At 45.0% G+C, this 22,429-nt stretch overlaps 1 protein-coding gene across 11 annotated transcripts in view; it reads right to left on the bottom strand.

Moving 5' to 3' along the window:
• Positions 1-21,242: 21,242 nt before the first annotated feature.
• Positions 21,243-22,429, bottom strand: part of LOC134351828 (rho GTPase-activating protein 17-like) — a 183,849-nt gene continuing 182,662 nt past the window's right edge. For 10 of the 11 annotated variants that reach the window (XM_063058583.1, XM_063058580.1, XM_063058579.1 and 7 more), the window contains one exon: positions 21,243-22,115. In XM_063058583.1, coding sequence (XP_062914653.1) covers positions 21,976-22,115 — 140 coding nt within the window. In that variant the 3' untranslated portion in view covers positions 21,243-21,975. The remainder of the gene's footprint in view (positions 22,116-22,429) is intronic. The other variant, XM_063058578.1, reaches the window with a different exon arrangement.

Below are 22,429 nucleotides of genomic sequence, written 5' to 3'. Positions count from 1 at the left end.
GCCACACAGAGGATTACAAAGATTCACTGCTTGTATGAAACCCTCCTTCCTCTGTTCTGGGTTCACAAGGCGGAAAGCAAATTCTAAGCGTTAGCTCTGTCAAAGCCTCTTAATATTTTTGCTTTACAATCTGTGGATCTTTCTGTATTTACTGGAAGTGTCTGCAAGTAGATGGGATGGTGAGGAAGGCATATGATATGCTTGATTCATTAGACATTGTACTTAGTACAACAGTGTCGTACTGTTCCTATATAAAACATATGTGGGACTACACTTGGTGTACTGGGTGCTTTTACGGTACATATTGGTGCTGCGTTATTCTGTATAGGTCACCATCCTGAAGGGAGTGTTCCATATGCCTTGCAACCAGCACTGCTATAGTCACAGAGATGAAACTGACCCCCGCAGTACATATGGCATTTTAAAATGCATGTTGTTCTGGTGCAAATTTTATCATATTTTCAAGAATTGCTCATCCTCTCACATATACATGGATCAAAAGGCTCACAGTATTAGTGTCCTCTCCTGTAAGCATGGCTTGTCAAAAGTTCAGGGAAAACAGCCATCCTCAGTCCCAACCGAGGGTAGAACACAGGTCCAAGAAACTGAATGTAACAGGGCTATAAGTACGTTCTCTGGCATGCTAGAAGGGCAAAGAACATATTGCCAGTGAGGCACACTGTTATCTGTGGCTAATTATCAGTGTCACAGACTGAAGTCCAAAACATTCTCATCTTGTTGTTAAAACAAAAAATACAAGGGAAAACTAGAGCACTGTCATCACTAATGTGCCTCCTAGAGCTTATCAGACTAACTCAGCGTTAACAGTAGCAATCATTTCATATACCCAGGAGAAACAAAGCCCATACCAAAGATACCCTCGAAAGATTCAGGCTAATCCAGCACCTCAAAATTGGCCATCCACCATGTAAGCTTGGAGACTAGCAGTAAAACAGAATCCTATCAGATGGCCCATTCGAGCAGCACCATAAATGTGAGGAACATGCTCTGTCCGTGTCAAAATCAGAATCAGAATCAGGTTTATTATCATCAGCAGGTGTTGTCAAATTTGTTGACTTAGCAGCAGCAGTCCAATGCGATACATAATCCAGCGGAGAGAAAAAATATATAATAAAAATAACAATAAATAAACAAGTAAATCAATTAAGTATAATGAAAAAATTTTAAAAACGTGCAAAAACAGAAATACTGTATATTTAAAAAAAGTGAGGTAGTGTCCAAAGATATAATGTTCATTTAGGGTCCGGATGTCAGAGGGGAAGAAACTGTTCCTGGATCATCTATCCCTGGAACCCACTCTGTCAGTATCATCTCTCTGAGAAACCCACTCTATCTGTATCATCCATCTGACGAACACACTCTATCAGTATCATCTCTCTGAGGAACCCTCTCTATCAACATCATCTATCTGAGAAACATACACGATCAGAATCATCTCTATGAGGAACTCACACCGTCAGTATCATCTATCTGAGGAACACACACTGTCAGTGTCATCTATCTGAGAAACCCACACTGCCAGTATCATCTATCTCAGAAAACACACTCTATCAGCATCATCTATCTGAGAAACCCACACGATCAGTATCATCTATCTGAGAAACCCACACTGTCAATATCATCTATTCCAGGAACCCACACTATCAGTATCATCGCTCTGACGAACCAACTCTATCGGTATCGTTTATCGGAGAAACACTCTCTATCAGTTTATCTCTCTAAGAAACCCACACTGTCAGTATCATCTCTCTGCTGAACACACACCATCAGTACCATCTATCTGACGAACACACTCTATCTGTATCATCTATCTGAGAAATACACTCTATCAGTACCATCTATCTGTATCCTATCTCAGAAGCCCACTCTCTCAGTATCTTCACTCTGAAAAACACACTCTATCAGTATCATCTCTCTGAGAAACCCACATTGTCTGTATCATCTACTGTATCTGAGAAACCCACACTGTCAGTATCATCTATCTGAAGAACACACAGTCAGTATCATCTGTCTGAGGAACGCACACTGTCAGTGTCATCTCTCTGAGAAACCCACACTGTCAGTATCATCTATTCCAGGAACCCACACTATCAGTATCGTTTATCTGATGAACACGCATTATCAGTACCACCTCTCTGAGGAACCCACTCTGTCAGTAAAATCTATCTGTTGAACACACTCTATCAGTATCATCTCTCTGAGAAAGCCACACTGTCGGTATCATCTATCTGATGAACACACTCTATCAACATCATCTATCTCACGAACACACTCTATTAGTATCACCTCTCTGAGGAACACCCTCTATCAACATCATCTATCTCAGAAACGTACTCTATCAGTATCATCTGTCTGAGAAACATTTCTATTAGTATCATCTATCTGACGAACACACTCTATCAGTGTAATCTACTGACAAACACACTCTATCAGTATCATCTCTCTGAGAAACCCACACTGTCAGTATCATCTATCGGAGAAACCCACACTCTCAGTATTATCTATCTAAGAAACCCACATTGTCAGTATCATCTGTCCAAGGAACCCACAATGTCAGCATCATATCCTTGAGGAATGCACACTGTCAGTAACATCGACTGTATCTGAGAAACCCACACTATCAGTATCAGCCATCTGACGAATACAATCTGTCAGTATGATCTCTCCAATGAACACATTCTACCTTTCTATCAGTATCATCTCTCTGAGCAACCCACACTGTCAGTATCATCAATCAAAGAAACCTACACTATCAGTATCATATATCTGAGGAACACACTGTATCAGTATCATCTATCCCAGGAACCCACATTGTCAGCATCATCTCCCTGAGAAACCCACACAGTCAGTATCATCTATTCCTGGAACCCACAGTGTCAGTATCATCTATCTGAGAATCCCACACTATCAGCATCATCTATTTGAGAAACCCACATTGTCAGTCTCATCTCTCTGAGGAACCCACACTGTCAGTATCATCACTTTGAAGAAATCACGCTGTCAGTATCATCTGAGGAACCCACAGTGTCAGTATCATCAATCTGAGAAATCCACACTGTCAGTATCATCTATCGCAGGAATCCACATTGTCAGTATCATCTCTCTGAGAAACCCATTCTATCAGTATCATATATCTGAGAAACCCACACTGTCGGTATCATCTATCTGACGAACACACTCGATCAGTATCATCTATCTGACGAATACACTCTTATCAGTATCATGTCTCTGAGGAACCCACACTGTCAGTATCATCTCTCTGAGAAAGCGACACTGTCAGTATCATCTTTCCAGGAACCCACACTGTCAGTATCATCTCTTTAAGGAACCCACACTGTCAGTATCGTCACTCAGAGTAACCCACACTGTCAGTATCATCTGAGAAACCCACACTGTCAGTATTATCTCTCTGAGAAACCCAATCTACCAGTATAATCTATCTGAGAAAAATACTCCATCAGTATCATAGAAAACATAGAAACATAGAAAATAGGTGCAGGAGTAGACTATTCGGCCCTTTGAGCCTGCACCACCATTTATTATGATCATGGCTGATCATCCAACTCAGAACCCTGCACCAGCCTTCCCTCCATACCCTCTGATCCCCCTAGCCACAAGGGGGATCTAACTCCCTCTTAAATATAGCCAATGAACTGGCCTCAACTGTTTCCTGTGGCAGAGAATTCCACAGATTCACCACTCTCTGTGTGAAGAAGTTTTTCCTAATCTCAGTCCTAAAAGGCTTCGCCTTTATCCTCAAACCATGACCCCTCGTTCTGGACTTCCCCAACATCGGGAACAATCTTCCTGCATCTAGCCTGTCCAATCCCTTTAGGATTTTATACGTTTCAATCAGATCCCCCCTCAATCTTCTAAATTCCAACGAGTACAAACCTAGTTCATCCAGTCTTTCTTCATATGAAAGTCCTGCCATCCCAGGAATCAATCTGGTGAACCTTCTTTGTACTCCCTCTATGGCAAGGATGTCTTTCCTCAGATTAGGGGACCAAAACTGCACACAATACTCCAGGTGTGGTCTCACCAAGGCCTTGTACAACTGCAGTACTACCTCCCTGCTCCTGTACTCGAATCCTCTCGCTATAAATGCCAGCATACCATTCGCCTTTTTCACCGCCTGCTGTACCTGCATGCCCACTTTCAATGACTGGTGTATAATGACACCCAGGTCTCGTTGCACCTCCCCTTTTCCCAATCGGCCACCATTCAGATAATAATCTGTTTTCCTATTTTTGCCACCAAAGTGGATAACTTCACATTTATCCACATTAAATTGCATCTGCCATGAATTTGCCCACTCACCCAACCTATCCAAGTCACTCTGCATCCTCTTAGCATCCTCCTCACAGCTAACACTGCCGCCCAGCTTCGTGTCATCCGCAAACTTGGAGATGCTGCATTTAATTCCCTCATCCAAGTCATTTATATTGTAAACAACTGGGGTCCCAGCACTGAGCCTTGCGGTACCCCACTAGTCACTGCCTGCCATTCTGAAAAGGTCCCGTTTATTCCTACTCTTTGCTTCCTGTCTGCTAACCAATTCTCTATCCACATCAATACCTTACCCCCAATACCGTGTGCTTTAAGTTTGCACACTAATCTCCTGTGTTGGACCTTGTCAAAAGCCTTTTGAAAATCCAAATATACCACATCCACTGGATGTAACTCTACTCGTTACATCCTCAAAAAATTCTATGAGATTCGTCAGACATGATTTTCCTTTCACAAATCCATGCTGACTTTGTCCGATGATTTCACCGCTTTCCAAATGTGCTGTTATCACATCTTTGATAACTGACTCCAGCAGTTTCCCCACCACCGACGTTAGGCTAACCGGTCTATAATTCCCCGGTTTCTCTCTCCCTCCTTTTTTAAAAAGTGGGGTTACATTAGCCACCCTTCAATCCTCAGGAACTAGTCCAGAATCTAACGAGTTTTGAAAAATTATCACTAATGCATCCACTATTTCTTGGGCTACTTCCTTAAGCACTCTGGGATGCAGACCATCTGGCCCTGGGGATTTATCTGCCTTTAATCCTTTCAATTTACCTAACACCATTTCCCTACTAACATGTATTTCACTCAGTTCCTCCATCTCACTGGACCCTCTGTCCCCTACTATTTCTGGAAGATTATTTATGTCCTCCTTAGTGAAGACAGAACCAAAGTAATTATTCAATTGGTCTGCCATGTCCTTGCTCCCCATAATCAATTCACCTGTTTCTGTCTGTAGGGGACCTACATTTGTCTTTACCAGTCTTTTCCTTTTTACATATCTATAAAAGCTTTTACAGTCAGTTTTTATGTTCCCTGCCAGTTTTCTTTCATAATCTTTTTTCCCCTTCCTAATTAAGCCCTTTGTCCTCCTCTGCTGAACTCTGATGAACACTCTATCTGATGAACACACTTTATCAGTATCATCTAACTGAGAAACACATACTGTCAGTAGAATCTATCTAACGAACACACTCTATCAGTATCATCATTCTGATGAACACACTCTATCAGTATCATCTCTCTGAGCACACTTTATCTGTATTATCTATCTGATAAACCAACACTGTCAGTGTCATCTCTCTGAGGAATCCGAACTGCCAGTATCATCTATCTGAGAAACCCACACTGTCAGTATCATCTATCCCAGAAACCCAAATTGTCAATATCATCTGAGGAATGAACTGTGTTAGTATCACATCTCTGAGGAACCCACAGTGTCAGTATCATCGATCCAAGAAATCCACACTGTCAGTTTCATCTATCCCAGGAACCCACACTTTCAGTATCATCTCTCTGAGAAACCCACACTGTCAGTATCATCTCTGAGGAACCCACACTGTCAGTATCATCTATCCCAGGAACCCACAGTGTCAGTATCATCTATCTGAGAAACCCAATGTATCAGTATCATCTATCTCTATTCAATCTCAGAAACCCATTCTATCAGTATTATCTCGCTGAGAAACACACTCTATCAGTATCATCTATCTCAGAAACAAACTGTATTAGTATCATCTATCTGATGAACACACTCTATCAGTATCATCTATTTCAGGAAGACACACTGTCAGTATCATCTGTCTGAGAAACCCACACTATCAGTATCATCTAGTTCAGAAACCCACACTGTCATATCATCTGTTTGAGAAACCAACACTGTCAGTATCATCTGTCTGGGAAACCCACATTGTTAGCATCATCTGTTCCAGGAACCCACACTGTCAGTATGATATGTTTGAGAAACCAACACTATCAGCATCATCTATCTGAGAAACCCATATTTTCAACATCATCTATCCGAGTAAACCACACTGTCAGTATAATCTATCTGAGAAACCCACTCCATCAGTGTCATCTCTCTGACGAACACACTCTGTCAGTATCATCTGTCTGATGAACCCACTCTATCAGTATCATCTATTTGAGAAACCCACACTGTCAATATCATCTATCTGAGAAACACACTCTATCAGTATCAACTAGCTGAGAAACCCACACTGTCAGTATCATCTATCTCTAATTAATCTCAGAAACCCACTCGGCAGGAGGAGAAGATGGCAGTGCACCACGCGTGTGCAGCTCTCCGGTGAAAATGATATCGTATCCGTTAAATAGGCACCGTGGTTAATTCTGTTTCGATGGAGAATGGACATGAAAGCACAGAGGAACATCTGGAGAAATTTCTGAAACGCCTGTTCGCTGCTGTCGTTACTGTGTGATCGTGAATCTTTCGGAGGGTAGGCCTCAAAATCCCCGGCCTTGCCTACTTTTGGTGACCGAGGAGGAGGTAGAATCTTTCGGACCGAGATGGCGCTCAGTACTCGGTGTCGGAGAGCTGATCAGAGCTCGAAGTTTTCGGATGACTCAGAGTCGGATTGCGGTCGGCATGGCAGGGAGAGTTTTTCTTCCTTCTCCCGTCTGCGTGAGATGTGGGACATTTGAGAAACTTTGAACTTTACTGTACTCATGGACTTCTTCATCAAGTTATGGTATTGTTACACTGTTTGTAACTATATGTTATAATTATGTGGTTTTGTCAGTTTTTTCAGTTTTGGTTTGTCCTGTGTTTTGTGATATCACACCGGAGGAAATAATGTATCATTTCTTAATGCATGCATTACTCAATGACAATAAAAGAGGAATACATGTCTTCATAATCATATCAATATCATCTCTCTGAGAAACACACTCTATCAGTATCATCTGTCTGATGAACACACTCTGTCAGTATCAACTAGCTGAGAAACCCACCCTGACAGTATCATCTATCTGAGTAACCGACACTGTCAGTATCATACACTGTATCTGAAAAACCCACACTATCTGTATCATATATCTGAGGAAACCACACTGTCAGTATCATCTATTCCTGGAACACACACTATGAGTATCATCTCTCTGAGAAACCTACACTGTCAGTATCATCTATTCCAGGAATCCACACTATCAGTATCACCTATCCCAAGAACCCACGATGTCAGTATCAACTCTCTGAGAAACCCACCCTATCAGTATTATCTACCTGACGATCCCAATCTATCAGCATCAATTCTCTGAGAAACCCACTCTAAGTACCGTCTATCTGACGAAAACACACTGTCAGTATCATCTATCGGACCAACACACTCTATCAATATTATCTATCTGACGAACACACTCTATCAGTATCATCTATCTGAGAAACCCACACTGTCGGTATCATCTATCTGAGAAACCCACATTGTCGGTATCATCTATCTGAGAAATCCACACTATCAGCATTATCCGTCTGAGAAACCTACACTATCACTATCATCCATCCGAGAAACACACTCTATCAGTATCATCTGAGAAACACACTCTATCAGTATCATCTCTCTGACGAACAAACTCTATCAGTATCAACTATCTGAGAAACCCACACTGTGAGCATTACCTCTCTGAGGAACCCACATTGTTAGCATCATCTATCTAACCAAACCACTCTATCGATGTCATCTATGGGAGAAACACTCTCTCTCAGTACCATCTGGCTGAGGAACCCACATTATCAGTATCATCTGAGAATTCCACACTGTCAGTATCATCTATCCCAGGAACCCACACTGTCAGCATAATCTCTCTGAGAAACTCACCCCTGACGAAATGTCTCAGCCCGAAACATCAACTGTACCTCTTCCTATAGATGCTTCCTTGCCTGAAGCATTCACCAGCACTTTTTGTGTGTGACATTCTATTAGTATCATCTCTCTGAGGAACCCACACTGTCAGTATCATCTATCTGAGAAACCCACACTGTCAGTATCATCTCTCTGACGAACTCACTCTAACAGTATTATTTATCTGAAGAACACACTCTATCAGGATTGTAGCGATGTGCTACGCACAGCGCTAGAATAACCACACGGAGTCAGTGAGTTAGAGTTGCGATGAAAGAGATTTATTCAAACTTCGCGGCCCGCTTTAAAGCCTTCCCGTTCCCACCCTCCCTGGGCAGGACTGCTGTGGGGAATGCATATTCCCAGACCCTTTCTGCGTGCGAGATTTTCCCCCTGCTGGTGAAGATGGCCTGGCGCCCTTTTTGCTGCCGGCCCTCTGCCTGCGCACGCTGTTTCGTGAGCCGGTTCGTGGGTGCCAGAAAGTGGGTCGCCACATAACCCCGCCCCAGAACCGGCGATACCTCCCCCAATGTCCACAGTCTGGATCGGCCTCTGTTTGGGAGGTCTGCCCCTGCGCCGCGGTGCCTGAGCCTGGACCGGTTGCGCCAAGTCCACATGGGCCGGTTTGAGTCGGTCCACCGTGAAAACCTCCTCTCTCCCCCCAATGTCCAGCACGAACGTGGACCCGTTGTTCCTGATCACCTTAAACGGCCCCTCGGAGGGTCGCTGTAGCGGTGCCCGGTGTCCGCCCCGTCGTACAAAAAGAAACTTACAGTTCTGCAGGTCTTTGGGTAGGCAGGTCGGGCTCTGTACGTGCTGTGAAGTGGGTATTCTTGCCCCCTTGGGGCTGGTATGAACTCTCCTGGGACGACCAGGGGCGCGCCGTACACCAACTCAGCCGACGAGGTGTGTAGATCCTCTTTGGGCGCCGTGCGGATTCCGAGCAGGACCAGGGAAGTTCGTCCACCCAGTTAGGCCCCTCCAGGCGGGCCATGAGAGCCGATTTCAGGTGACGGTGGAAGCGCTCCACTAGTCCGTTCGACTGTGGGTGGTAGGCAGTTGTGTGGTGTAGCTGTGTTCCTAAAAGTCTGGCCATAGCTTTTCTGGAGGTGAACTGGGCGCCCCTGTCGGAGGTAATGTGGGCCGGTACCCCGAAGCGGGCTACCCAGGTTGCGATCAGTGCTCGGGCGCAGGATTCGGAGGTGGTGTTGGTGAGTGGGACTGCCTCTGGCCATCTGGTGAACCGGTCTACGACAGTTAGGAGGTACCGCGCTCCTCATGACACTGGCAGGGGCCCTACGATATCCACATGAATGTGGTCGAACTGCTGCATCGGAGTCTTGGTGTGCCGCTGCACCTTGGCTGTTTGACACTGCATGCATGTTTTGGCCCATTCACTGACCTGTTTACGAAGCCCATGCCACACGAACCTGTTGGAGACCAGCCGGACAGTTGTCCTGATGGAGGGGTGCGCTAAGTTGTGAATGGATACGAACACCCGCCGGCGCCAGGCTGCTGGGACGACAGGGCGGGGTTGGCCAGTAGCTACGTCACATAGTAGGGTCCTCTCACCTGGGCCTACGGGGAGGTCTTGGAGCTGCAAACCGGAGACTGCAGTCCTGTAACTGGGGATCTCAGCGTCTGCCTGCTGTGCCTCTGCCAGCGCTGCACAGTCCACCCCCTGGGACAGGGCCTGTATGGTAGGTCTGGAAAGTGCGTCTGCCACGACATTGTTCTTTCCGGAGGCATGCCGGATGTCCGTCGTGTACTCGGAGATGTAGGACAGATGTCGCTGCTGGCGGGACGACCAGGGGTTGGACACCTTCGTGAACGCAAGGGTAAGCGGTTTGTGGTCTGTAAACGCGGTGAAGGGCCTACCTTCTAAGAAGTACCTGAAATGCCGGATTGCCAGGTATAGTGCCAATAGCTCCCGGTCGAAAGCACTGTATTTGAGTTCGGGTGGTCGTAGGTGTTTGCTGAAGAACGCCAGGGGTTGCCAGCGACCCTCGATGAGTCGTTCCAGCACTCCACCGACTGCGTCCACCGTAAGGGCAGTAGGAATGTCCGTTCTGGGGTGCACTAGCATCGCGGCGTTTGCCAAGGCTTCTTTGGTTTTAACGAAAGCGGTTGCGGCCTCTTCGTTCCAGGTAATGTCCTTGCCCTTACCCGACATTAGAGTGAACAAGGGGCGCATGGTTCGGGCTGCTGAGGGGAGGAAACGGTGGTAGAAATTCACCATACACACGAATTCCTGCAAACCTTTGATTGTGTTGGGTCGGGGGAAGTGGCGGACCACGTCTACCTTGGCGGGCAGCGGGGTTGCCCCGTCTTTAGTAATCCTGTGGCCCAGGAAGTCGATGGTGTCGAGTCCGAACTGGCATTTGGCTGGATTGATGGTAAGGCCGAATTCACTCAGGCGGGAGTAGAGCTGGCGGAGGTGGGACAGATGCTCCTGCCGACTACTGCTGGCTATGAGGATGTCGTCCAAATAGATGCATGCAAAGTCCAGGTCGCGTCCCACCGCGTCCATTAGCCGCTGGAAAGTCTGTGCGGCATTCTTTAGACCAAACGGCATTCGGAGGAATTCGAAAAGTCCGAACGGGGTGATAAGTGCTGTTTTGGGGATGTCGTCCGGATGTACAGGGATTTGATGGTATCCCCGGACGAGGTCTACCTTGGAAAAGATCCTTGCGCTGTGTAGGTTTGCTGCGAAGTCTTGAATGTGCGGCACAGGGTAGCGGTCTGGCGTTGTAGCATCGTTCAGTCTGCGGTAGTCACCGCATGGTCTCCAGCCCCCCGTTGCCTTGGGCACCATGTGAAGGGGGGAGGCCCATGGGCTGTCGGACCGTCGTATGATCCCTAATTCCTCCATCTTCTTGAACTCCTCCTTCGCCAGTCGGAGCTTGTCCGGGGGAAGCCTTCGAGCACGGGCGTGGAGGGGTGGTCCCTGGGTCGGGATGTGGTGCTGTACTCCGTGTCTGGGCATGGCTGCCGTGAACTGCGGTGTCAGTACTGATGGGAAATCCGCCAGGACCCTGGTGAATTCATCGTCGGACAGCGTGATGGAGTCCAGGTGTGGGGCTGGCAACTGTGCTTCACCCAGGGAGAACGTTTGAAAAGTCTTGGCGTGGACTAATCGCTTCCCTTGCAAGTCGACCAGCAGGCTGTGGGCTCGTAGAAAATCTGCCCCCAGCAGTGGTTGGGCCACGGCGGCCAGTGTGAAGTCCCACGTGAACCGGCTGGAGCTGAACTGTAGCCGCACCGTGCGGGTGCCGTAGGTTCGTATTGTGTTGCCATTAGCGGCCCTCAGGGTGGGTCCCGGTTCTCTGTTGCGGGTGTCGTAACTCGTTGGAGGTAAGACGCTGATCTCCGCTCCGGTGTCGACCAAAAAGCGGCGTCCCGACTGCTTGTCCCAGACGTACAGGAGGCTGTCCTGATGGCCAGCCGCCGTAGCCATCAGCGGCGGCTGGCCCTGGCGTTTCCCGGGAATTTGCAGGGCGGTCTGCAGCGGTGGGCCTCCGTGCCCCACCGCTGGTGGTAGAAACACCATTGTTCGTTGGGCTCCTCACTCCCGTCGCCGGGTTTTGTAGGCTCTGCTGCTGGGCCCGGTCTGGTCTGTCGTTGGGCACGCGGCTTGGTGATCTGTGCGACGGGCGCCCCTCTCTCTTTCCTGGCATTCCACAGCACATCTGCTCGGGCCGCCACCTCCCGGGGGTTGCTGAAATCTGCGTCGGACAGCAGCAGGCATATATCCTCGGGCAGTTGCTCTAGGAACGCCTGCTCAAACATGAGGCAGGGTTTGTGTCCTTCAGCCAGGGCCAGCATCTCGTTCATTAATGCTGACGGCGGCCTGTCTCCCAAACCATCCAGGTGCATTAAGCGGCGTGCTCGTTCGCGCCGTGAGAGTCCGAAAGTCCTTATGAGCAGGGCTTTGAGTGCTGTGTATTTGCCGTCCTCCGGGGGCGACTGTATAAACTCCTCAACTTGTGCAGCAGTCTCCTGGTCGAGGGAGCTCAGCACGTAGTAGTAGCGAGTGGACTCCGAGGTTATCTGCCGAATGTGGAATTGTGCTTCTGCTTGTTCGAACCATAAATGGGGTCGCCGCGTCCAGAAGCTTGGCAGTTTTAACGAAACTGCGTGAACAGATGCAGCGTCGGTCATCTCTGGTCCAAATATCGTTTGGGCCGTCGGGGTCACCAATTGTAGCGATGTGCTGCACACAGCGCTAGAATAACCACACGGAGTCGGTGAGTCAGAGTTGCGATGAAAGAGATTTATTCAAACTTAGCGGCCCGCTTTAAAGCCTTCCCGTTCCCGCCCTCCCTGGGCAGGACTACTGTGGGGAATGCATATTCCCAGACCCTTTCTGCGCGCGGGATTTTCCCCCTGATGGCTTGGCGCCCTTTTTGCTGCTGGCCCTCTGCCTGCGCACGTTGTTTCGTGAGCCGGTTCGTGGGTGCCAGAAAGTGGGTCGCCACAGGATCATCTATCTGAGGAATACACTATCGGTATCATCTAACTGTGAAACCCACACTGTCAGTATCATCTCTCTGTGGAACACACTCTATCAGTATCATCTATCTGACGAACACACTCCATCAGTATCATTTCTCTGAGAAACCTACACAGTCAGTATCATCTATTCCTGGAACCCACACTGTCAGTATCATCTATCTGAGAAAGCCACACTATCAGTATCATCTATCCGAGAAACCCACTCTATCAGTTCATCTGAGAAACCCACTCTATCATTATCATCTCTCTGATGAACACACTCTATCAGTATCATTTCTCTGAGAAACCTACGCAGTCAGTATCATCTATTCCTGGAACCCACACTGTCAGTATCATCTATCTGAGAAAGCCACACTATCAGTATCATCTATCCGAGAAACCCACTCTATCAGTATCATCTGAGAAACCCACACATCAGTATCATCTCTCTGAGGAATCCACTCGATCATCATCATCTCTCTGAGGAATCCACACTGGCAGTATAATCTGTCCCAGGAACCCACACTGTCAGTATCAACTCTCCGGGAAACCCACTCTATCAGTATCATCTATCTGACGAACACACTCTATCAGTATCATCTATCTGATGAACACAATCTATCAGTATCATCTCTCTGAGAAACCCACACTGTCAGTATCACCTATTCCAGGAATCCACACTATCAGTATAATCTATCCCAGGAACCCACAATGTCAGTATCAACTCTCTGAGAAACCCACCCTGTCAGTATCATCTACCTGATGATCCCACGCTATCAGAATCATTTATCTGACAAACACACTGTATCAGAATCATTTATCTGACTAACACACTGTATCTGTATCATCTATTTGAGAAACCCACATTGTCAGTGTCAATTCTCTGAGGAAGCCATACTGTCAGTATCATCTACCTGAGAAACACACTATACCAGTATCATCTGACTGCACAGGCGTGTGACATCGGGCAGTGAAGCACAGAAGATTTAAAAGGACAGAAGTCCTGATTCGGGTTTAATTGGGTGAAGGATGTCTGAGAATCGGAGCGGGTGTGCGGTGGGAGACATTTTGATTTTTTCTTCTTATCATCTGAGTTAAGAGAGGCGGGACTGCACAGGCATGTGACATCGGGCAGTGAAGCACGGAAGATTTAAAAGGAACACAGCCTTATACAGCAGGCAGCGGAGTGAGCCGGGAGCAGTGTGAAGGCTTAAGGGCTTTGGCTCAACAGGCGAGGCAAAGTAGGTTTGGTTTTCAAGTTTTCCTCTTCTTTGAGGAAAGGAGGAAGTATGAGTGTGAGGGTAGCTTGCTGTTCTCGGTGTCAGATGTGGGAGGTCCTGGAGTCTCCTAGCCTCCCGGATGTCCACATCTGCGCCAGGTGCACTGAGATGCAGCTCCTAAGGGACCGTGTTAGGGAACTGGAGCTGCAGCTCGATGACCTTCATCTGGTCAGGGAGAGTGAGGAGTTGACAGAGAGGAGCTACAGGCAGGTGGTCACACCAGGGCTACGGGAGGCAGGCAAGTGGGTCACGTTTAGGAGGGGGAAGGGGAAGTGTCAGGTACTAGAGAGTACCCCAGTGGCTGTGCCCCTTGACAATAAGTGCTCTTGTTTGAGTACTGTTGGGGGGGACATCTTACCTGGGAGAAGCAACGGTGGCCGTGCCTCCAGCACAGAGTCTGTCCCTATAGCTCAGAAGGGTAGGGAAAGGAAGATGAGGGCAGTAGTAATAGGGGACTCGAGAGTAAGGGGGTCAGATAGGCGATTCTGTGGATGCAGTCAGGAGACCCGGATGGTAGTTTGCCTCCCTGGTGCCAGGGTCCGAGATGTTTCTGATCGCGTCCAAGTGGGATGGTGAGGAGCCAGAGGTTGTGGTACATATAGGTACTTGTGGTACATATAGGTACCAATGACATAGGTAAGAAAAGGGAAGAGGTCCTGAAAGGAAATTGTACGGAGTTAGGAAGGAAGTTGAGAAGAAGGGCCGGAAAGGTAGTAATCTCGGGATTACTGCCTGTGCCACGCGACAGTGAGAGTAGGAATGGAATGAGGTGGAGGATAAATGCGTGACTGCGGGATTGGAGCAGGGGGAAGGGATTCAAGTTTCTGGATCATTGGGACCTCTTTTGGCACAGATGTGACTTGTACAAAAAGGATGGGTTGCACTTGAATCCTAGGGGGACCAATATCCTGGCAGGGAGATTTACGAAGGCTACTGGGGAGACTTCAAACTAGAATGGTTGGGGGGTGGGAATCAAATTGAAGAGACTAGGGGAGAGGTGGTTAGTTCATAAATAGAGAAAGCTGGTAGACAGTGTGTGAGGGAGGATAGGCAGGGGACAGAGATCAGGTGCACTCAGACCAAAGATATAGAGGAGAAGGAAGAAAAAGGTAACAAAGTTGTTTGCACCATCAGGAATAAACAGAGAGTAAGAGGAGGAGAGTTTCTTAAATGCATCTATTTTAATGCTAGGAGCATTTTAAGAAAGGTTGATGAGCTTAGAGTATGGATTGATACCTGGAAGTATGATGCTGCAGCTATTAGTGAAACGTGGTTGAGGAGGAGTGTGATTGGCAACTAAATATTCCAGGATTTCGTTGCTTCAGGTGTGATAGAATCAGAGGGGCAAGAGGGGGAGGTGTTGCATTGCTTGTCAGAGAAAATATTACAGCGGTGCTTTAGCAGGATAGATTAGCGACTCGTCTAGGAAGCTATTTGGGTGGAATTGTGGAATGGGAAAGGTATAGTAATGCTTATGGGGTGTATTATATACCACCTAATGGGGAGCGAGAATTGGAGGAACAAATTTGTAAGGAGATAGCAGATATTTGTAGTAAGCACAAGGTTGTCATTGCGGGAGATTTTAATTTTCCACACATAGACAGGGAAGCCCTTTCTGTAAAAGGGCTGGATGGTTTGGAGTTTGTAAAATGTGTGCAGGATAGTTTTTTGCAGTAATACATAGAGGTACCAACCAGAGAAGGGGCAGTGTTGGATCTCCTGTTAGGGAATGAGATAGGTCGGGTGACAGAGGTATGTGTTGGAAAGCACTTCGGGTCCAGTGATCACAATGCCATTAGTTTCAATATAATTATGGAGAAGGATAGGATTGGACCTAGGGTTGAGATTTATGATTGGAGAAAGGCTAACTTTGAGGAGATGCGAAAGGATTTAGAAGGAGTGTATTTGGAACAATTTGTTTTATGGGACGGATGTAATAGAGAAATGGAGGTCATTTAAAAGTGAAATTTTGAGGATACAGAAACTTTATGTTACTGTTAGGTTGAAAGGGAAGGTTAAAAGTTTGAGTGAGCCATGGCTTTTAAGAGATATTGGAAACTTGGTTCAGAGAAAGAGAGAGATCTACAATAAATATAGGCAGCTTGGAGTAAATAAGGTGCTCAAGGAATATTAAGAATGTAAAAAGAATCTGAGGAAAGAAATTAGAAAAGCTAAAAGATATGAGGTTACTTTGGCAATTAAGGTGAAAATAAATCCAAAGGGTTTCTACAGTTATATTAATGGCAAAGGTATAGTGAGGGATAAAATTGGTCCCTTAGGGAATCAGAGTGGACAGCTATGTGTGGAATCAAAAGAGATGGGGAGATTCTGAACAATTTCTTTTCTTCGGTATTCACTAAGGAGAAGGATGTTGAATTGTGTAAGGTAAGGGAAACAAGTAAAGCAGTTATGGAAACTATGATGATTAAAAAAGGGGAAGTTCTGGCACTTTTAAGGAATATAAAAGTGGATAAGTCTCCAGGTCCTGACATGATATTCCCTAGGACCTTGAGGGAAGTTAGTTTTGAAATAGCAGGGGCTCTGACAGAAATATTTCAAATATCATTATAAACAGGGATGGTGCCGGAGGACTGGCGTATTGCTCATGTGGTTCCATTGTTTAAAAAGAGTTCGAAGAATAAACCTAGCAATTATCAACCTGTGAGTTTAATGTCAGTGGTGGGTAAATTGATGGAAAGTATTCTTAGAGATGGTATATATAATTATCTGGATAGACAGGGTCTGATTAGAAACAGTCAACATGAATTGCGCGTGGAAGGTCATGTTTGACAAATCTTATTGAATTTTTTGAAGAGCTTACTAGGAAAGTTGACGAGGGTAAAGCAGTGGATGTCGTCTATATGGACTTCAGTAAGGCCTTTGACAAGGTTCCACACGGAAGGTTAGTTAAGAAGGTACTGATAAGTGTGAGGTGCTACATTTTGGTAGGACTAATCAAAATAGGACATACATAGTAAATGGTAGGGCATTGAGGAATGCAGTAGAACAGAAGGATCTAGGAATACTGATGCATAGTTCCCTGAAGGTGGAATCTCATGTGGATAGGGTGGTGAAGAAAGCTTTTGATATGCTGGCCTTTATAAATCAGAGCATTGAGTATAGGAGTTGGATGTAATGTTGAAATTGTACAAGGCATTTGTAAGGCCAAATTTGGAGTATTGTGTACAGTTCTGGTCTCCGAATTATAGGAAAGATGTCAACAACATAGAGAGAGTACAGAGAACTCTCTGAGAAACTCACACTGTGTATATTCTATCCCAGGAACCCACACTCTCAGTATCATCTATCTGAGAAACAGACTGTATCAGTATCATCTATCTGATGAACACACTCTATCAGTACCATGGATATGAGGAACTCGCTCTGTCCATATCATCTCTCTCAGAAACACACTCAATCAGTATCATCCATCTGAGAAACCCACAGTCAGTATCATCTATCTGAGAAACCCACACTATCATTATCAATTCTGAGAAACCCACACTGTCAGTATCATCTATCCCAGGAACCCACATTATCAGTATTATCTATACGAGAAACCCACTCTATCAGTATTATCTGAGAAACCCACTGTATCGGTATTAACTATCCAAGAAACCCACGCTATCAGTATCATCTGAGAAACCCACTCTATCATTATCATCTATCTGACGAACCCACTCTATCAGTATCTTCTATCTGACGAACACACTGTATCAGCATTATCTATCTGAGAAACCCGCACTGTCAGTATCATCTATCTGACGAACACACTCTATCATCCCATATTGAAAACTTGGTTCATAAAAAGAGAGTGATCTACAATAAATATAGGAAGCATGGAGTAAATGAGGTGCTCGAGGAATATAAAGAATGCAAAAAGAATCTGAAGAGATTATAAAGGCTAAAAGAAGATACGAGGTTGCTTTGGCAAGTAAGCTGAAAATAAATCCAAACGGTTTCTACAGTTGTATTAATAACAAAAGGATAGTGAGGGATAAAATTGGTCCCTTAGAGAATCAGAGTGGACAGCTATGTGCCAAGCCGAAAGAGATGGGGAAGATTTTGAACAATTTCTTTTCTTCGGTATTCACTAAGGAGAAGGATATTGAATTGTGTAAGGTAAGGGAAACAAGTAGGGTAGTTATGGAAACTATGATGATTAAAGAAGAGGAAGTACTGGCGCTTTTAAGGAATATAAAAGTGGGTTAGTCTCTGGGTCCTGACAGGATATTCCCAACGACCTTAAGGGAAGTTAGTGTAGAAATAGCAGACGCTCCGACAGAAATATTTCAAATGTCATTAGAAACGGGGATGGTGCCAGAGGATTGGCGTATTGCTCATGCGGTTCCATTGTTTAAAAAGGGTTCTAAGAGGAAACCTAGCGATTAAGTTTGACGTCAGTGGTGGGAAAATTACTGGAAAGTATTCTTAGAGATAGTATATATAATTGTCTGGATAGACAGGGTCTGATTAGGAACAATCAACGTGGATTTGTACATGGAAGGTCATATTTAACAAATCTTATTGAACTTTTTGAAGAGGTTACTAGGAAAGTTGACGAGGGTAAAGCAGTGGATGTTGTCTATATGGACTTCAGTAAGGCCTTTGACAAGATTCCACATGGAAGCTTATTTAGGAAGGTTCAATCGTTAGGTGTTAATATTGAAGTAGTAAAATGGATTCAACAGTGGCTGGATGGGAGACGCCAGAGAGTAGTGGTGGACAACTGTTTGTCAGGTTGGAGGCCGGTGATTAGTGGTGTGCCTCAGGGATCTGTACTGGGTCCAGTGTTGTTTGTCATATATATTAATGATCTGGATGATGGGGTGGTAAATTCGATAAGTAATTATGCAGATGATACTAAGACAGGTGGCATTGTGGATAATGAAGTAGGTTTTCAAAGCTTGCAGAGAGATTTAGGCCAGTTAGAAGAGTGGGCTGAAAGATGGTAGATGGAATTTAATGCTGATAAGTGTGAGGTGCTACATTTTGGTAGGACTAAGCAAAATAGGACATACATGGTAAACGGTAGGGCATTGAGGAATGCAGTAGAACAGAGTGATCTAGGAATAATGGTGCATAGTTCCCTGAAGGTGGAATCTCATGTGGATAGGGTGGTGAAGAAAGCTTTTGGTATGCTGGCCTTTATAAATCAGAGCATTGATTATAGGATTTGGGATGCAATGTTAAAATTATACAAGGCATTGGTGAGGCCAAATTTGGAGTATTGTGTACAGTTTTGGTCACCGAATTATAGGAAAGAGGTCAACAAAATAGGGAGAGTACAGAGGAGATTTATTAGAATGTTAACTGGGTTTCAGCACCTAAGTTACAGAGAAAGGTTGGACAAGTTGGGTCTTTATTCTTTGGAGCATAGAAGGTTGAGGTATACCTTGATAGAGGTATTTAAAATTATGAAGGGGATAGATAGAGTTGATGTGGATAGGCTTTTTCCATTCAAAGTGGGGGAGATTGAAACAAGAGGACATGAGTTGAGAGTTAAAGGGCAAAAGTTTAGGGGTAACACGAGGGGGAACTTCTTTACTCAGAGTGGTAGCTGTGTGGAACGAGCTTCCAGTATAAGTGGAAGAGGCAGGTTCGATTTTGTCATTAAAAAAAAATTGGACAGGTGTATGGACAGGAAAGGAATGGAGGTTTATGGGCCAAGTGCAGGTAGATGGGAATAGGTGAGAGTAAGTGTTCGGCAGGGACTAGAAGGGCCGAGATGGCCTGTTTCTGTACTGTAATTGTTATATGGTATCATCTATCCCAGGAACCCACACTATCAGTAACATCTCTCTGAGGAACAAACACTGTCAGTATCATCTGAGAAACCCACACAGTCAGTATCACCTCTCGGAGGAATCTTTTAGTACCATTTATTTAACGAACACACACTGTCAGTATCATCTCCCTGAGAAACCCACACTATCAATATCAATTCTCTGAGAAACCCACAATGTCAATATCAATTCTCTGAGGAACTCACACTGTCAGTATCATCTCTGAGAAACCCACTCCATCAGTATCATCTATCCGATGAACACACTCTATCAGTATCATCTGACAAACACACTACCAGTATCAACTATCTGAGAAACCCACATTGTCAGTATCATGTATCCCAGGAACCTACACTGTCAGCATCATCTATCTGAGAAACCCACTCTACCAGTATCATCTATCTGAGAAACCCACATTTTCAGTATCATCTGAGGAACCCACTCCATCAGTATCATCTATTTGAGAAACCCACATTGTCAGTATCATCTATCCCAGGAACCCACACTATCAGTATCATCTCTCTGAGGAACAAACACTGTCATTATCATCTGAGAAACCCACACTGTCAGTATCATCTCTCTGAGGAACACACTATCAGTATCAGCTATATGAGAAACGCCACACTGTCAGTATCATCTATCTTAGAAACCCACATTGTCAGTATCATCTCTCTGAGGAACCCACACTGCCAGTATTATCTGTCTGAGAAACCCACCTTTGTTCAATGGTGGAATAGTGCTGGCGATGAAGGACCTTGTTCAATGCTGGAACAGTTCTGGGGGTGAAGATCCTTGTGTAATGGTGGAACAGTGCTGGGGATGAAGGTCCTTCATCTACTTCTAGTTACATGGTTGTACTGTGATATCATTGAGACTCCAGGGCAGGACATAAAACAGAAACACAAGAGGAGTAGGTTGATATTGTTGCAAATGCTGGGACTGGACCTGAATCAGGAACGTAACTGGCACTACAGATGACAGACTGGGTCACACAGGATGACAACAAAAACCTTGAAGGGACATTTTGTCTCACATCAGGAATCTGACACCAAGGACCAGAAGAAATGATTGTCTAACATCAGGCTGGAAGGTTGCCAGACCTGACCCATAACCTGTTGGGGAATCATGTTGCATTAGCAAATGAGAAAAACTCAGGTTTTCACCTATACAACTGCTGTGCACTATGTTTTTCACACCATTGTCTGTAAACTCGTGTGTCAAAGAGATTGTGTGTGTCAAAGTCCCAGAAGATCAGCAGTTTCTGAGATAAATCATCCGACTGGCACTAACAATCACTGGAAGGTCAAAGTCACTTAAATCATATTTCTTACCATTATGATGCTTGGTTTAAACAGCTGAACCTCTTGACCATGTTTGAATGCTTTTATGCACTGTTACTGCTACATGATTGGCTGATGAAATATTTGTGTTTACAAGTGTGCCTAATAAAGTGGCCACTGAGCAGATGCAATGACATGCAATCCATATCCACAAGTAACTTGCTTAGCTGTTGATTTTATATTTTTTAATACATGAATGCAACTTGCGTGCATTTTCCACATTGCATTTATGTTTATAATTCAAAACAAATGTTCAAACTGATGAACTCAATCTTAAACTTAATTATTTGTTCATTTTTAATCAGTTATAAAATTGCCTCGTTTGCAAAACAGGACTTTTATGGCAGGAAGTGCACTTCTGTTAAACAGTAGGAAAAAACCTAGTACAGTTGGTTTAAGCATTAATTCGCACTAAGGATAAATACAAATGTACAGATTGAGTGGACTAAATCTCAGCACAGTACCAATCTCATGTAATAATCTTGTACAAAATCTGGACACTGTTTTAAGTACAATTAAAAAAATAAGACCACAACAAGCTTCCATCAAGAAGCCTGAAGAAAATTGCACAAGGCACTGTTAATAGGACTGCAACCTATGAGTGGCTACTAATCCAGTCAAATTCCTGCAGGGCCATTGCTTATCATGCAACCTCGGTTTCCCACAAGGAGAGAATGTCTGTCAGAATGGTCTCCTGAATACCAACTATTGCAGCAGTAGAGGAACCATAGCAGTGGTATTGATGAGCCCTTTGAGTCTGATTCCATACAACACGAGTATATCTAGTTGAAAATAACCGAGTTTACTTTGCATTTTGGAGGTGCAGCAACGTAGAACAGCAGCAGAATCAAGCCTTGAAGAATATAGTTCAGTGGTGTAAATGGTGCTGTGCAGCAACCTTTCACAAAGCAGTGCTCTCTGAGTCATTATCAACGTCCTGCTGCTCACACTTCTTCATTTCCATGCTTCCTGACACAGACGTTGACTCCACAGATGGTTTAGAGTGCTTCCAGTCCTGCTCTTTCACAGTTGAATCGGAATCTAGCAGTAAATACAAAACATTAGTGAGTTTTTACAGAACACTACTTATACAAGGTGACATTTGAGGATAATTTCTTCTAAGTTCTAATCACCTGATGCCTCCACCAGTACAGCAAAGGTGAAGGCTGTAAAAACAGGCATCAACAAGGGATTTATAGAAGAGTGCAGTTTTTGAAGATTGTCGTGAATCAGTTCTAGAATTTCACTAAAGTTCCAGCTTACTGCCTATAGAAACTACTTGTTCTGCAGTATCTCTTACTCTTCAGTGAGGTAACTCTGCACTTTCCTATTGTACAGCTCATGACTCTAACAGA

Source organism: Mobula hypostoma, chromosome 9 (genome assembly GCF_963921235.1).
Source record: "Mobula hypostoma chromosome 9, sMobHyp1.1, whole genome shotgun sequence".
NCBI classification, from domain to species: domain Eukaryota; kingdom Metazoa; phylum Chordata; class Chondrichthyes; order Myliobatiformes; family Myliobatidae; genus Mobula; species Mobula hypostoma.
The sequence above is the reverse complement of the archived record's forward strand: the minus strand, read 5'-3'. Positions and strand labels throughout refer to the sequence as shown.